Source organism: Leopardus geoffroyi, chromosome C3, assembly GCF_018350155.1.
Source record: "Leopardus geoffroyi isolate Oge1 chromosome C3, O.geoffroyi_Oge1_pat1.0, whole genome shotgun sequence".
NCBI classification, from domain to species: domain Eukaryota; kingdom Metazoa; phylum Chordata; class Mammalia; order Carnivora; family Felidae; genus Leopardus; species Leopardus geoffroyi.
In genome coordinates this window covers 115,400,915-115,418,882 of record NC_059338.1, presented here as the reverse complement: position 1 = coordinate 115,418,882, position 17,968 = coordinate 115,400,915, and the positions used below count along the sequence as shown (strand labels likewise).

The 17,968-nt window shown below is 38.4% G+C and overlaps 1 protein-coding gene and 1 long non-coding RNA gene across 2 annotated transcripts in view; one reads left to right on the top strand and one right to left on the bottom strand.

Moving 5' to 3' along the window:
- Nucleotides 1-17,968, top strand: part of SLC26A7 (solute carrier family 26 member 7) — a 119,375-nt gene that overhangs the window by 58,083 nt on the left and 43,324 nt on the right. The window contains exons 6-9 of the mRNA XM_045454269.1: nt 5,400-5,552; nt 9,038-9,120; nt 11,270-11,417; nt 13,305-13,418. Of these exons, the coding sequence (XP_045310225.1) occupies nt 5,400-5,552; nt 9,038-9,120; nt 11,270-11,417; nt 13,305-13,418 (498 nt within the window). The remainder of the gene's footprint in view (nt 1-5,399; nt 5,553-9,037; nt 9,121-11,269; nt 11,418-13,304; nt 13,419-17,968) is intronic.
- Nucleotides 11,290-17,968, bottom strand: part of LOC123585802 — a 117,322-nt gene continuing 110,643 nt past the window's right edge. The window contains exon 4 of the long non-coding RNA XR_006706429.1: nt 11,290-11,379. This is a non-coding gene — a long non-coding RNA (uncharacterized LOC123585802). The remainder of the gene's footprint in view (nt 11,380-17,968) is intronic.

Sequence of the window (17,968 nt, the reverse complement as noted above, 5' to 3'; positions counted from 1 at the left end):
ATGTATAGTCACATTATGAGGTACTGGAGGTTAGGGCCTCAGCTTATGAATTTTAGGGGAGCACAGCTGAGTCCCTGACACCCTCTTTGAGTTATCTCAGTAATGAGAAGCGTTTGACTTGATAACTATGTTAGTGTCCTGTGAAAACTATTGCAGTTTGTCAGGAACCTGGTGGCTTAACCACAGAAATCTATTCTCACATTCCTGGAGTCCAGAAGTCCAAAATCAAGACATTAGCCTGGCCACGCTCTCTCTGGAGGTTCTAGGGGGAAACCTTCCTTGTCTTCCAGCTTCTGGTGGCTCTGCACATTCCTTGGCTCCTGGATGCATCACACCACACTGTGCCTCTGTTACCACAAAGCCTTCCACTCTATGTTCGTGTCTTCTTCTCTCAAGTGCGCTTGATGGATTTTAAATATATGTCTGTGCACAGATGATGCCACATGTGTTTTCAGACCACAGGCTGAACACATGGTAGCAAGCATTTATGAATGTTACTATTTTTTTCTAGATGGATTCTTGGTTTTGTGCTTAATGATAGACTCAAAGTCATATAGGGGGAATCAAGACCCGTGGATTACAGATTAGTACTTTCTACCTATTATACAGTAGCATACTGACAGATTTATTAAGGTTTGCTGATTGTACTATCACTCTGTTGTTTCTGTAGTGAAACAGAAAGTGATTTATGACAGATTCCTAACACAAAAATAGCACAGGAACAACAAATAATAGTACTAAAGGGTTTATATATTCTTTTTGGCATAGAAATGTATATTAGCATATTCCGTGTGGTCCCTTTGTAGATAGTTCAGAAATATACTCATTGCTGCTACTGAAGAGTTGTCGATGAAGCATTATATACTTAAAACATTAAAATCCTTTTTTTCTGTCATGGAGATTTCATTACTGCAAAACCTAAAGCAACCAGAATGCTGGCAAAAAGGATATTTTGGTTGACTGAATTTTCTGTTAATTGGTTGATAGAATTTTCTAGTTAATTGAGTATTGGACAGAAAGTCCATTTAGTTTGTGTTTTCTTAATTTTTTTAAAAAAATGTTCATTTATTTATTTTGAGAGAGAGAGAGACAGAGACAGAGAGTGTGAGTGCAAGCAGGGGAGGGACAGAGAGAGATGGAGAGAGTGAATCCTAAGCAGGCTCCATACTGTCAGTCGGTAGCCCAATGAGAGCACAAACTCACGAACCATGAGAACATGACCTGAGCCAGAATCAAGAGTCAGATGCTTAACCAACGGAGACACCCAGGCGTCCCAAAAGTCCATTTAGTTTTGAATACTATTAGTATTTCTAAGAAGTTAAGATCTTTCTCTTTGCCTTATTAAGTTTAACAAAATGGATATAACTTAGATTTTTCTTCATTTATAAGTATTTCTTTACAGGGCCTTGTTCAGAACTTCAGTAACAGTTGTATAAATGTGAAACTGTTGAAAGGGTATGACCCCCTTAACTAAATCCTGAATATGAATTTTTTTTTTAGCTTTAGATTTTGCTTCATTCTTATAAAAGTGGAGTTATTAAAAATCTGATTATCGCGATCAGATAGCAGATATAAAAAATCAATTACTTGAAATTTACTGCAATGGTAGCTTTAACATTTAGATCCAGGCCTTGTACACAAACATGTTGACAGAATAAATAAATGATAACTACAAATACCCTTAATATGATGTAGATCAGGTATTGATGGTGAGGAAAGAAGAGTCTGGGTCCTGCCTCTCTTCATCATTCTGCTTATTCAGAGTAAAATCTCCTCTTTACAGATTTATGATTATTTTTACTACATTAGGCCAAAGTATTTATTCATTCAACGCTATTTGTTTAGTGTCTCTCAGCCAGACACTATTCTAGAAGTTGAGAATCCATCAATAAAACCTTAAGAATAATCAAATCAGATAAAAACACATTATATAAATAAATTTGAGTGTGTGCGCAAATGTTTAGTGAGTGCTTCAGTAAAGAACATAAGAAACAATAGGTGTATTATGAATAGTCTATTTTTATTCCTTAAAATACCTCAAAATGGATTTGTTTATACATATGGATATTTTTCATTTTTATTCAATATATGAAATTTATTGTCAAATTGGTTTCCATACAACACGCAGTGCTCATCCCAAAAGGATATTTTTCATTTTATGTCAAGTTATAGTAAATAGTCCATTTAGAGAACTAGTATTATAGTTTCAAAATGAGCTAAACTCCTATTTTATTAAACAGTTTGGTCAGCTGTGATAAAATAGCTTATTTATTTATCTGTACACATATAAACTGTCTTTGATCCTCAGAGGTCTGAGAAGTGAAGTTGATCTTCAATAGGAATTTTTATCTACTGAAGCTTAGTGTGTGATAGCATTCTAAGATGACTGGATTTATATGAGAAATGAGAAATTTTAATGTGTACTTAGGATGCCTAGACTTGCATTAAATGAACATATGTAAATATGTGTAAGTATGTGTGTGTATATGTGTATCCCTATCCCTATTCCTATCTCTGTCCCCATATGCCACTCGTTGCCTACAAGCTGACTTTAGCTGTGACTTCTTTGTGTGGGTCCACATGACAGTCATTAGATGACGCTCCTCACCAGCCTGCTTTTCTGTTGTGTTCTTCATGCTGGTTCTAGCAAAACTTTGCCTGCCCCCATGTTCTTCTGGAGCATCTTGTGGGATGTGCTTTGTTCTACAAGTTGTAGTTTAACTCAGACAGACAATAAAAACCCTGGTTTTTGTTGTTCTTGTTGTTTTGTTTTGTTTTGTTTTGTTTTTGTTTTGTTTTGTCATTCCTTTCATTCTGGGGTGGTCATTTTTATTACTGCAAACACATGTTCTCAAAACGCACATTACAGCAAATTTGGTATGGCTTGGAGTTTAGTAAATTTCTCCCCTTTCTTATATAGGCACTCTCATGGCATACTTTTATTTTTTTTATTTATTATTATTAGTTTCTTAATATAATTTATTGTCAACTTGGCTAACATACTGTGTAAAGTGTGCTCTTGGAATGTACCACGGGTAGATTCCTGTGGTTCATCGCTTACGTACAACACCCAGTGCTCATCCCAGCAAGTGCCCTCCTCAGTGCCCATCACCCATTTCCCCTCTCCCCACCACCCCCGTCCACCCTCAGTTTGTTCTCTGTATTTAAGGGTCTCTTAAATGATTTGCCTCTCTCCCTCTCTGTTTGTAACTATTTTTCCCCTTCCCCTCCCTCATGATCTTCTGTTAAGTTTCTCAGGATCCACATATGAGTGAAAACATTTGATATCTGTCCTTCTCTGACTGACTTATTTCACTCAGCATAATACCTTCCAGTTTCATCCACGTTGCTGCAAATGGCATGATTTCATTCTTTCTCATTGCCAAGTAGTATGCCATTGTATATATAAACCACATCTTCTTTATCCATTCGTCAGTTGATGGACATTTAGGCCCTTTCCATAATTTGGCTACTGTTGAAAGTGCTGCCTTAAGCATTGGGGTACATGTGCCCCTATGAATCAGCACTCCTGTATCCCTTGGATAAATTCCTATCAGTGCTATTCCTGGGTCATAGGGTAGATCTATTTTTAATTTTTTGAGGAACCTCCACACTGTTTTCCAGAGTGGCTGCACCAGTTCGCATTCCCACCAACAGTGTAAGAGGGTTCCCATTTCTCCACATCCTCGCCAGCATCTGTAGTTTCCTGATTTGTTCATTTTAGCCACTCTGGTGTGAGGTGGTATCTCAGTGTGGTTTAGATTTGTATTTCCCTGATGATGACTGACATTGAGCATCTTTTCATGTGTCTGTTGGCCATCTAGATGTCTTCTTTGGAAAAGGGCATGCTTTTAATACCATGCATGAAACAGAAGGAATAATCCTCTAACTGTTTTAAAACATGTGGATCCTTGTGTTTTTCCTTGACAAATCATCTGAATGATATTCTCAATTTTATCCTTTAATCATCAGAAAGCTATGTATTTGGACAACAATTTTTTAACATTCCCCTAACCCCATCTCCTATAGAAAATATTTCACTGAGTAGCATTTTGGATTTTAGTCCTTGACATTGAGTAAGGGGTGACTATGGGAAGTGGAACCTGCTCCTTCACTTGCTGTAGGAATTCTGTGAGCAATTACCATCCATAGAGGCAGAAAAAATACTGTCTGCACCGCAGGTGACTATGAGATTATATACCCTCAGAGTGTGGGATAAAATAGAATACTATGAAAAAGATAACAGGTAAAGCTAATTATTCCTTATGTATTTGATCATTCACGTAGTGTTTTGGTTTTTGCTGTTGTTGTTTTGTTTTTAAACTGGGATTCTGGATTACCTACATTATACTCTGATCCCTTTCACTTAGTGAGGCTCCATTTTAACTGAGTTTATTTTATTAATTTATTTGAAAGAGTTACGGTGTTAATGGTAACATTTAACATATTGAATTGAGGTTCAGCTAGCCTGATGAATCTCCTTTACACCTCCTTTACAACATCCCTCATGTATGTTCCTGATCGCTGGACCAGAGGGTCCTGTAATTAGGAAACCTGCTGAGCAGAATTTTAGGAGATGCTAAGGAACATAGTCTATGTAAGCTCTTTTGATCCATTATATACATAATATTTTGATCCAGTATTTTTAGTTGTGGTCAAATTATATTTGAGATACTAAAAAGAGAGGTCAAAGTACCAACCAATAAGTTGGGCTACTGTGAGAATAGCGTGTGAGCTAGAGTGAAAGCTAGTTTAGATCACCTGAAATGACTTGAAGAATTTGTTGTGGACAAACAGAAATGAGCTTATAAAAATTATAGCATGATCCAGCAGAAGGAGGAGTTAAGGGACATGTTGAAGATAAGCATTTAAGGTCTATTTAAAATCTTTAAAATTATACAAGTGCTATATCTTTGCAAGAGAGAATTTGGAAGACACAGATAAATGGAAATATCTCCTTATGCAGAGCTATTAACTCTCCAGATGTATCCATAGATATTTAAAGTACGAGTGCATGTTTGATCCTGAAATTTGAGGAAGAGCCTATGTCCCCTTACTGCTCTTACTGATGAATCTGCATGTAGGTAATGAGTTTTAGCACTCTGCCCATTGAAGTGTCCTGGGAAAGACTCAGAAGAGTCATTCTCTCTAGCCATGTCCTTATGTAGGAAGGAGCAAACACTGAGTTTAATGGGAGAATCAAGGGCAAAGCAATTTTGTACATGCAAATGTACTTGCTCTGGATCAGCACTGGCCACCCTTTACATCCCACGTTTCCACCCCCCCATCCGTTAACATATTTTTGTGAAACATCACTGAGTTCATTTGGAGCCAGATTTCGATGTTGGTATATTGTGGATGACCCTGAATTTTGTTTGTATTTTTCCTTATCACTGTAGATCTATGCATATGTCTTTGAAAACATCAAGTCTGTCCGACTGGAAGCACTGCTGTTATCCTTGCTGAGCATCGTGGTGCTTGTTCTGGTTAAAGAGCTGAATGAACAGTTTAAAAGGAAAATTAAAGTTGTTCTTCCTGTCGATTTAGTTTTGGTAAGTATGAAATCAACATTTAGCCTCCTGCCTTACAGTGCTTGCCAGTTGTTGGGGTAACCTGCAGAGGTTCACTCTATTGTCTACAGTAACCCACAACTATTCCTGTCCCTCATTAAAGTCAGGCTAATTTTGCAGGGCTATACATTAATGTAAGAACAGGAAACATTTTGAGTCAATACTTTTTAAAAAAGGAGGCACACATGTTTTCAATTTACACAGCATTTCTCATACGCTTGTAATTTTTTTTACGTAAATAATAGAACATATAGCTTCAGATTTTAAATAAGAAGACATTTCTAAGGGTGAGACTCAGAAGATCTCTGGAATGATTCTCCCTAAAAGCTAAAAAAGTGATACCCCATCCTACTAATGTGGCATCTGTATGATATGCAGAGAAGTATTATCAGTTGACCAATGTCCATTAGTGATTGATAGAGTTATTGACACCTTTTTTGCTGACCTAATTTTGCTTTATTGAAAGGATACTCATGATTTTCATGGGCCAGGCCTGGTTCTCTAATATATTTTTCATTGTTGTACCTGGCAAAGCAATGAATTATGCTTTACATTAAGGTTTATGGCATTACAAACTGCATTTTGAAATTTTAAGAGCCTCTAATGAGGACTCTTAATTAAACAAAGCACAAGTTGAAAATGAAATATTAACACAATCACAGCCTACTAACCTATCATTAACTGACTGTAGTTTTTTAATGGTCGTTGGGTTATACACGTACAGGACAAGAGGTGTCTAAATCATTTCACCTCTTGAAATATTCATTCATATTGCTGAAGTGGTGTAGGTTTACATAAACATGTAAGCTTAGCACGTTGGAAGCTCTCTGAGGACTATGACATATTTCTGTAGAACTGAGATGGATGGCCTCTCTCCATAGCTAGACCTTGGATGATTCTATACTCCTGATAATTTATGGAGATGCATGTAACATATGTGATCAATATAATGTGTGTGTGTTTGTGTGTATTTCAAATAAGCCATAAAAGTGGAGGGTACTATAATTACTAGTTTTCACAGCAACAACTGTGAAACATACCATTTTATTCCAAAGTCCTATAGGTATTAAGAAATCTTATTATATCTTGGGAAGCTTTATTACATAAGTTGCATGAAAACAAAAAATTGAAACCAAACCTTAGGTAACAAGGCCCTTTAGCTGGTAATAAAAAAAAATTACTTATTCAATGCAAAACTAGTAAGAAGTATCTTTTATCCATATATATATATATATATATATATAGAGAGAGAGAGAGAGAGAGAGAGATTGAGAGAGAGAGAGAGAGAGGTAATTCTTACACAAGGTTGCTCCTAATATTTGCAAGAGCCAAGGTAAAAGTGCTAATTCGGGCCTGAATACTTAAAAGTTATAGACCAACGTGTTAAAGAAAACAGGTTTTGTTTTCCTAATTTGACTAAAACGCCACAGTGATTACCTTGAACGGTCAGAATAGAGAATTCTCCCATTCCTTCCAGTTCTGCCAGAAGAAGGTAGCCTGGGGAGAGCCAGCCAGCTTTTTGGCCTGCCCCTCCTCTTCCTCCTCTGACTCTGTCCCCTGTAGGTGGGACAGAGATTCGTATGTATATGTGGCTATTCCTGTCCCATTATCTAAACTCCAAACACATCCTCACTCTTCCACACCGGAACTGTCCCTTGGCCTTTTCATGGGCCACGTTGGGAGGGTAAATCTGGGGGAGATACTCCGAAAGCAGGCATGGGCCATTTGGGCAGGAAATCATCAATTCTTGAGTATCCAAAGTGTCGTCCAGAAAGACCAGGACAGTCGAGTTGGACGCATCCCTTCATCCCTACAAAGCTTTCCTTGTATGAGAAGGGCAACAGGTTGAGGAGGGCCAGATTAGAACCCTCTAAAGCACTGGACCTGCCTGCACATGTGTCCCATGTTGCCCAAGTCTAAGGGCAGTGCGTGTCTTATACACACCTATAATACTAAAATAATATTGAAGAGGGACCAATGACTTGGCTGATAAAGGAAGTTGAATCATGTCAAAGAAATACAGTGAGGAAATAAGATGTTGTCTGGAAGCCAATTCAGTGGCTTAGATTCCTTGATTTTAATATTGGCTACAAGTCCTCCACCTTGTGTGTTCTTCCAGTTTCAAGAAGGAACCAATATTTTGTGCCTATGGTATATTTTCTTTTATATCTCATAGTATTTTCTGACCTGATGTAAATATTTCTTGGAAATTATTAGCAATTAAATTTATTAATTGTCTTAGGGATTTTCGAATACGTTAATACTTCTGATTCTAACCTAATAGGCCTGACTTTTTAACCAGTGCTATCTTCATCAGAAAACACTATTATATCACAATATTTATTATGTTTAACAGTATAATCTGCATAGTTTTATTGCCTTTTAAAAACATTCTCAAGGCTGTTTTGCTTTGTGAGTCTACTTGTGGTTTTAAAACCCTCTGTAAATTTGGTTAAATATCATCACAGAACAGAAATACACAGATAGGAAAAATCCCTACAAAATACTATTATTGGGCATTAATTTTCAAATACGCCTTAATTTGCTGGTGTGGTTTTGTTAAACCTTTTTTCTGGCCATGTATATGGTAACTTTGTACTTTAAATAGATAATTGGTGTGCCTCTTTTTGACAAAAAAGAAAAAGTGTCGTGTATAAGATCTAAACTGATACCATAATCGTGTGAAATTTCTAGTACCTACTAAAATTACCAGAAGAATGACAAGAGAACGTGAAAATGGATGGAAAACATGGGGGTGGCATGGTAGGAAAAACAAAGGCTGAACTGAGTTCCGAACATACCTTTTACAGGTGATTATGCACACAGGCAGAGGAGACCTGACCTTGCTTATCATATGTGATATAGCAGAGTGTAGGGCACCTGAGAGATTCCACAGAGGTGACTTTAAAAACAGTGAGTCCAGCATGTTATTAACTAGTATATTTTGCTTCAAGAAATAGTGAAAGCTCAAAATTAAAAATTTTCCAAGGAGACTGTCAATCATCGCTGACAACTAACCTATATAGGAATATTAATGCAATATCTCAAACTCCTGAGAGGTTGGTGTCATGGAGGGAAATCGTGCTGTGTTACAAGGCATTCCCTCACGTCCTGAGACACAGGTATTTAGGTTGGTTGTGGTATCTGTACACACACATACACGCCTATATTCTGTTCTGCGCCCCTTCAAAATCAGACATAATTGGATAGACACATCAGGAAGGATATTAGAAAAGCCATATTGTTGGATGCCATTTAACTTTTGAGGCTGCAAATCAAGTGCTCACAAATTTCAGAGGGATTTTTTTCATTTTTAAAATTTTCTTAATTTTTAAGTCTGTGCAACTGCAACATGACTCTTAACAATCATGGGGCACATGAACAATGTTTACTTTTAAAAATAGTTACAAGGTGTTTGAGAGGCCAGTAATAATTTTCTTTTTCTTTTTTCAAATGGAACCACACAGATTATTGCTGCATCATTTGCTTGTTATTGTACCAATATGGAAATCACATATGGATTAGAAGTAGTTGGTCATATTCCAAAAGGGTAATGTAGTCTTTTTCTTTCTTCCTTCCTTTTTTGTTGGTTTGTTTGGTTTTGATGAAGGAAAGGACTTGGGGTAGGTGGCTATGGATTTCATTTCTTTCAAAGGCTCTCTATAGGACAAAATTCTAATTAATTTCTGTTTGAAAATAATAGGAAGAAATAATACACATATGGAGAAAGAGTAACTTCATAAACTGTTTGCCTATTAGTAGGGAAGTTGATGACTATCTTATACAGCCTTACTTCAGGTGAAAGATTTGCAAATTATTTACTAAAATATTATTTGGGGAAAAAAGGAGGGCATTGAATTTTCAAATTATGGTCACACCCCTGGGATTTATTGTTCCCTATTCCACTCACATATTCTTATGACTATTTTTATTTCACTTCATACATAGTAAAAGTACAGAAGCATCATCTGAAATAATAACCCCGCACATAGGCCTAGGTGGTATATAATGGTGAGGGAGGGTGAAAGCGGAGAAGGTTTCTTAAAGCCTTCCTGTGGACACTAAGAGGAAGGTTAACGTGAAATGTTGACCCTGAAGGGCAAAACGTGATCCAAATATAGTCTGAAGGAAGGAACATAAAGACATCTTAGGGAAGAGAGGGGTGTGTTATGGGTTATTCCCTCTTAATGGGCTATATATACACCAGTGTTTATAAATGTCCAGCAAAGTTACAGTTGTTGAGTCCTCTGTATTTTTATCTTCCAGTCCAAAATTTTGGTTTGTAATTACATTAAAATGGAAGAACATAGAAAAATTCTCAGAGGTTATCAAGATAATTAGAAAAAACAACTGTCTTTAGCCTTTATGTAGATACAGGTTATTATTTAAACCATCTTGGGTTTTCTACAGGATTCTCTACTCTCCCACCTTCAAAAGTCAACTTATTGTTTCTTTCTGGGTCAGCTTATTGTTGTTAATAATTAGTCAAGCTCAGTTTTTAGAAAACAGAAATTCATATACTCTGAAATGGCAATGCTTTGTACATCATATTAAGATATCTTAGGGCCTGTAATGTTAGAGATCAATTTCTCTTGGGGGTAAACTTTAGTTAGTGGATAAAAAAAAAATCACGCCTCTCCCCCACTGCTTTATTTCTCCTTAATTTTGAATGACCTTTCTAGACCTATTCTCTTAAGGAATCATAGAAAGAGTGTGGCATTGAAAAGAGATGGTGAATCCCAGCTCTACCATTCGATTTGTGACTTAGATGCATTACCTAAACTTTCTTAAAATGTTTTCTCTGCCAGAGTGCATGAGTGGCACTTGGTCTAGGGTTGTGTAGACAATGAAACTGCTAATTGAAAGGGTTGAACATTCCACTTTCATGCTAGGTGTTAAGTCAACATCAGTTATCTTCCCTTTTGTCCCTACTTTTTCCCCAGAGGGATTTTTTGTTTGTTTTTGAAGAGGAAGTAAGTCTTCCAAAGTATCATCAGGGATATAAATCAACAATGATACCTTGGCTCAAGTGCTTTTCAAAACACAGTAAGACAATGGCTGGGTATTAGTTGAAAGAAATAATTTAAACAGTTCTTTAAAACTGGGAAACAGCTAACTGTGGCCTGTATTTCACAACGGAGGGTAGATGGAGCCTTTATCCACATTTTTCTTCACATATGTGATGCATAGTGAAGTGTACTGTGAAAGGATCGAGTTAAAAACATAATTAAGATTATGAACTCAATGGCGAAGTTAGGGATTAGCTCAAGAATTATAGCTCACAATAAACCATTGTTTGTACAACACTGTAGTACTCAGGGCAGGAAGTACAGTCTCTAACGCTTGCCAATTAAATATTTGGAAAAGTTCGAATGAAAGAACACTCCAGATTTGCTTTTGTTCTGGTACAGAACATTTTCCTTGAGTCAGAGTTTCTGTAGTGTAAAACCTGAATTCCCTGGGCGTAAATGCCTGATGGACGCACGGAGCTGTCGCCATGGCGATCCTTGTGATTTTGCTTTTCTGCTAAGTAATATTGAAAACAAAGGGCTTCTCAGGGCAAGGCTGCTTGGTTTTCACACGGGTGTTTCACTTTTTCTATGTAAACTTCATAGTCATTACCACAGTTGAATTCATTGCAAGTTGTTACAGAAATTACATGAAAGTTGATGACTTCAGCATGGTCTTTCTTTCCACAGAATCCCTCCACCTAGAGCTCCCCCAATGAATGTCCTCTCTGCAGTAATCACTGAAGCTTTTGGAGTGGCACTTGTCGGCTACGTGGCCTCCCTGGCTCTTGCTCAAGGATCTGCCAAAAAATACAAATATTCAGTTGATGACAATCAGGTGGAGTATACCCCAGCCCCTCTCCCCAGCTGTTGTATCATGGTACTCTTTACTCAGATCCTGAGAACGTTGAACTTAACGAAAAATGTCACTTTGCTAAGTGTATAACAATAATGGGTAGAACACAGAAAATCTCAAAAATCATCCATAGAAAGTTGAAAATCTGGCCCTCATGGGTTGGTTTATAATTAATTTATCATTTTTTCTCCTAGGAAGAGGGACATCTTGATGTCCTTTTTGATTTTAGGAGGGAATCTACATATATTTATCATTGCATTCTGACTTAAAAAAAACCGTGAATTTCAAAGTAACAAAAACACTAATATTATTTTTTTTCTTTGCCTTTCTATTCTTTTTAAATATATAAAATTTATTGTCAAATTGGTTTCCATACAACACCCAGTGCTCATTAATATTACTTATTCTTGTTAGTAAAAAACTAAAGGGTACAAGGGTTTATTCTAAGAATACCAAAGAATGAAACTTTTATTGATCCTATTTCTGAATCTGCTCGTGCTAGTTTCTTCTTTCAAGCCTTATGGCCCTAAATTCCTGCACAGGTCGACAGGGACAGTTGTGGAATAGTGGTTAAGAATGGCAAATTACCTGTGTCTAAATCTCACTCCGACACTATGTGCCCTTAATTGTTTCTGTGTCCCAGTTTTGTCATCTGCAAAAAAGCAGATTTATTCATTTAACGGATGTGTATTGAGCTCTACCATGTACCAGGCACTGGTCTAGGAACAAGGGACACAATGCTGTATAACACAGACCATGTCTTTCCCCATCTCAGTCCTCCCAGGCCTTCCTTGGTACACCAAAATCTAAACACCAGATTTTACCACTTCCTTCTCTGCTCTGCTTTTCATATTATTCTTGTTTACTGTCAGCATCCCCTAATTAGAGTGCCGGCTCGCTGGGGACAGGCATATGTGTCTGTTTTGTTGGCTGGCAAGAGCAGAAACAGGTAAACATTAGGAGGCCGTTGCAATAATCCAGGTGATACTTGATGACTTGGATGTAGCAGTGCTGGAGACGAGAAGTAGACAGATTATGGATTGGTTGTGGATGCCGTCTGGGAAAAGGGGAAGGGGTCAAAAATAACTCTAATGCTTTTGGCCTAAGCAACTGGAACTTGAGGTGGGGAAGAATGTGGGAGGACACGACTGGGGATGGTGGACAGCAATAAACCAGATTCAGTCAAGTTTGGGATACCTGTCAGCTATCCAAATGGAATGCCGAGAAGCAGGTTGGCCATATGAGTCTGGAGTTCAGAAGAGTGGTCCAGGCTGGAGATGTAGACTTGTGAGTTGTCAGCATATATTTGGATACGTAGGATCAGAGAGACAAATGCTCCCATACTTGTGATTGGTTTGGTGAAAAGGAGCCATAAAGATAATTGAGAAGGAGTGGTCAGGGAGATAAGAGGAAAATAGGAGAGTGTGAGGTCCTAGAAGGACCTAGAAGGAGCCTTTAAGGAGGAGGAAGTGAGCACCTATCTCAGATGCCGCTTTTAGGCCAAGTAGGTAAGATCTAACCACTGGATTTAGCTTTGGGGGTGTCATTGGTGGAGTGGTGGGGGCAAAAGCCTTGAACATCGTGACTTAAAAGATGGAGGAGAAATGGGCAACAGAGACCATAAATCCTTGTACTTCCCTATAAGGTGGTTACAAGCATTAAATGAGTAAAATGCTTGCAACAGCTTCTGGCTCATTGTAAGCACTCTATAAAAGTCAGCTATTTTTGTAGAGATGGTTAAGTCACAACAAATGGGGAGAACAGAAATGGGATACAAACAAGCCTCATCCTTTGACAGGATGCACCTGTGGTCACCAAAAGTTGATTGTGATTAAGTAATGGTATATTCTCCTATTACCCATCTTGTAGGAATTTTTGGCCCACGGCCTCAGCAACGTGATTCCTTCATTTTTCTTCTGCATACCAAGCGCCGCTGCCATGGGAAGGACGGCTGGCCTGTACAGCACAGGGGCAAAGACGCAGGTAACCTCATTGTTCAGAATGGGTCAAAGCACTTCCGGTAACTCTCCCTCTTGGACAGTGGGAAAATTGAGCTTCTCTCTAAAGACCTGGAAGTATTTTCACTTCAATTTTTTTTTTCTCTAACTGGTTTTGAGAAAGTTTGTCTGTCTGTCTGTCTGTCTGTCTCTCTTATGAATGATCCTTCCAGAAGCAGAATGACTAGGCGAGCAGTCAAAAATCCTGTACTGGTGGCAGCTTGACTGTTGGCAACGTTTGAATAAAGCTCCCTCTAGTGGTGCCGCTGATTTTGTTTTTGGCTAATCTAACCAGTCCATTTGAAAAAACTTCCATTTTTGTTCATTTTTCCTTTCAATGAAATGAAGTCAATTATAGGCAAAATCGGTCCTTGATGCTGACATTACTGTCTAGAGAGAGGTACAGGTAGATAAATGAGTAATAAGTCATCTGTGCACATTTTAGGCTAAAGAAACAATCAGCATACATTTTTAGGAACTGAAATCGATTCAACGTTTGTTGACAGCCTGCAGTATACCTGGCATTATGCTGGGTACCAGTAAGTTGACGATGGCGATAATGAAGGTGTTGCCATGATTTTGATGACGATGGCAGTAGTGTTGGTGGGAGCATGTGTTGAGTTATGTACCAGGCACTGCGCGTCATACTTGTTATATAAGTGAAGTCATTTAACCCTTTAGGCAACTCTGTGAAAGAGGCATAATTATTATCCTCAGTTTCCACACGAGAAAGTTGAGGGAAAGAGGGTTAAAATAACTTGCTCAGGTCACAGAGCTCGTGAGTGCGAGAGCTGGGATTTGAACCCAGATAGATGCACCTCACCTCTTGCACTTTTAAGTACTATTTCATATAAGAAAATTTATGTACATGTTAATATAAGAAGTTAATATTAACAGCTAACCATTTTTAAAACAATACACATTTATTTAGCATTGGAATTGAGTGAGAATTTTTTTTAAGTTTATTTATTTATTTTGGGGGGGGAGGGAAGCACTGAAGGGGCAGAGAGAGAGAGAGAGAGAGAGAGAGAGAGAGAGAGAGTCACAAGCAGGCTCGACACCATCAGCATGGAGCCCGAAGTGGGGCTCAAACTCACAAAGCATGAGATCGTGACCTGGGCCGAAATCAAGAGTGGGATGCTGAACCAACTGAGCCTCCCAGGTGCCCCAAAATCTAGGATTCTCTACTAGTTTCTACCTGGTTTCTCACGAGGGGTCATATATTCAATTTCTGCTCTTCATATTCAAGGTAGATAAATAAAGTGAGTGGCTAAGGGCATGGATTCTAGAGCCTGGACTTGTTTGTGTTCTGGCTCACCACTAGTGGTTGAGTGACCTTTCTGATCTAACTGGACTTGGGCTTGGCTGTTGAAGTATTTGTTATAAAGATTATATGCTTTTTGTTATAAAGTATACATGCTTACTTAGCCCAAAGCCTGAGCACTAAATAAATACTCGTTCATTGGTAACAATGATCATTGACTGTGTTGTTATTATCATTAAATATTTTTATTAGACTAAAATCTTTCCAGAACCTTTTGTTTAACATTTTAATATTAAAACATCCTGGTTTGATTGGTGTGCAGTAAAGCAGTTTCTATTCCAAGCTGCCCCTCCGACTTGCTGGGGATGTTGAGTAGGTTAGCATCTCCATCCACCACATGGACAAGAGAAGGTTGGTGTGGACTCTGTGAGGTGTCTTCCCCCTGAGTGTGTACCATACCTAGAGTTTCCTTAGGCATCTACTGCTTTTCCAATGACTATTCTGGTAATAACAAAACTGTCTCATGAATCTCTGTAGCTTTAAATATTCAATGTCTAAAGGAGACAATACATTGAGAAAACATGTAGTTATTTTTAAATCTTGGACTTTTTATTTTTCATTTAAGTTGGGCATAAAGTTGCTCAACTAATGGAGTGGGGATGGAGAAGCACCTTTCTCTGTTCTGCAGGCCACATGTTTGAATGATAAGAACAACAGAACTTTTCTAAGGACTTTTCAGAGTTATTTTTCTGCCTGGTACTTTTTTTCTGGACTTCAGAAGAAATGAAAGAAATCTCACAAAACACAACTTCAGAGAAATAAACGAAGCTTAGCAGGAGATTATTTTCATGCTGTTCTGCTTGTTGAGACGGTCACCAATCTGTTCAACAATTCCCATTAAACTGCACAGAGAAGGAATCTGATTTAATGTGCATACCCAAATCGAAGATGCTTTCCCATGGTAGTCATTTTAGACCTTTAACACTGCAACTGTTAAGTTTATGTGGGTATAACTGATAACTGACATGATTTGAAGAAGGCACTGGGGAAGCCAAGGCCTTAAAAGTTTTTCTTTTTAAATAGGCTATTTGTGAAACCAGTCTTCTGTGGGACAAGACTTCACAAAACAACCCTTTAAATGCCTCTGTCTTTTTTAGGAACTAGAGTTATCCCCAGCAAATTAATCAAGAAGACCTAAAAACTTTTCAACATTTAAGCTAATGACAAGTAATTAAAGGAGCAGTGGGAACCACCTTCCATTGTTAATTATTTCACTAACTTTTTCTTATTCAGAAACATTATTAGGTGGCACCTGGGTGGCTCTGTAGGTTAAGGATCTGACTCTTGATTTCAGCTCAGGTCATGATCTCACAGTAGTTAAGACCAAACCCTGCCTCATTCTGCACTGGGCATGGAACCTGCTTAAGATTCTCTCTCTCCCTCTCTCGCTGTCCCTCCCGTTTGCACGCATGTGTGCATTCTCTTTCTCTCTCTCTCAAAAAAAGAAACATTATTGATATTTCTCTGTAGAAAGTTATTATTTTTTTTAATGTAAACATGATCTTGTTACGTCCTCCTAAAGCCCATAGAAGGCTTTGCAGAGGTCTCAGAATTCATACCTGTATTTACCTACAAGGTTCTGGGTGTTTCCTTCTATAGCCTCATCTTGGATTCTTCTCTTCCTCTTTCTCAGCTCTGGGGCTGCATGGTCCTCCTTCCTTCCTGTGGGCCACAAGTGTCTGTGGCTGCCTCCCCTTCCCCTCTAAGTGAAGTCCTCCTGTCCTTCATATCTCACTGCCCCTTCTGGCGCAAGTGTTCTTCTCTTCAGGGTCAGTTGTACACAAAATGTTTGTCAGTGCGATTTATATGATTCATGCCTACCTTCTACCCTTGACTTAAGCTCCTAGAAAACAGCGTCGTTGGTGTCTAGCCCAGGACTCAGCACCTAGTAGGCGTTTGGTAATTATGTGTGGAAAAAATGAATGAAAAATGAAAACATTAGATAATATTAAACTAGTCAGTTTTGCTGACATTAAGAAGGGACAGGTGAAGGGTGCCTGGGTGGCTCAGTCAGTTAAGTGTCCGACTCTTGATTTCAGCTCAGGTCATGATTTCACAGTTCTTGAGTCTGAGTCCCCATCGGGCTTCCCACTCTCAGCACGGAATCCTGCTTGGGATTCTGTCTCTCTCTCTCTCTCTCTCTCTCTCTCTCTCTCTCTCTCTCTGCCTTTCCCCTGGTTGCGCATGCTCTCTCTCTCTCTCAAAATAAATAAATCAAACTTAAAAAAAAAAAGGGACAGGTGAATACATGGAGTTTGTATTGGGACTTATAGTACATTTGAAATCAGAAAATCCCACTTGAAACCAGGCTCGGGGTCACAGACTTTAGAAAAGTGCTGTCCAGGGGCACCTGGGTGGCTTGTCGGTTAAGCGTCAGACTTTGGCTCAGGTCGTGATCTCACAGTTTGTGGGGTTTTTTTTTTTCAATGTTTTTATCAGTTTGTGGTTTTGAGCCCCGCTTCGGGCTCTGTGCTGACAGCTCAGAGCCTGGAGCCTGCTTCAGATTCTGTGTCCCCCTCTCTCTGCCTCTACCCACTCACACTCTGTCTCTCACTCTCAAAATTAAACACTAAAAAAAAAAGTAAGAAATAAAAGAAGAAAACTGCTATCCAGTAGAAATGTAATACGAGCCACATAGGTAATTTAAATTTTCTAGTTGTCACGTTTTAAAAAGTAGAAGAAACTACTAAAATTAATTTAACAATACATTTGGATTTATCCAATGTAGTCAGAATATTATTTCAACAAAGAATCTGTCCAAAAATTGTCAACAATATGTTTTATATTATCTTCTTATTGTACTAAGACTTCAAAATCTGGTGTGTATGTTACACTTACAGCCTATCTAAATAAGGACTAAACACATCTCAAATGCCCAAGAGTCACATATGGCAATATTAGTGCATTTAGGACCATTTTACATACAAAAGAGTTGATGGTAAAGCCTTTCATTGCTTCCAAAAATCAAATTAAAATGTTTGAATTGAGGGGTGCCTGGGTGGCTCAGTCGGTTAAGCGTCCGACTTCAGCTCAGGTCACGATCTCGCGGTCCGTGAGTTCGAGCCCCGCGTCGGGCTCTGGGCTGATGGCTCAGAGCCTGGAGCCTGCTTCTGATTCTGTGTCTCCCTCTCTCTCTCTGCCCCTCCCCGTTCATGCTCTGTCTCTCTCTGTCTCAAAAAAAAATAAACGTTAAAAAAAATTAAAAAAAAATG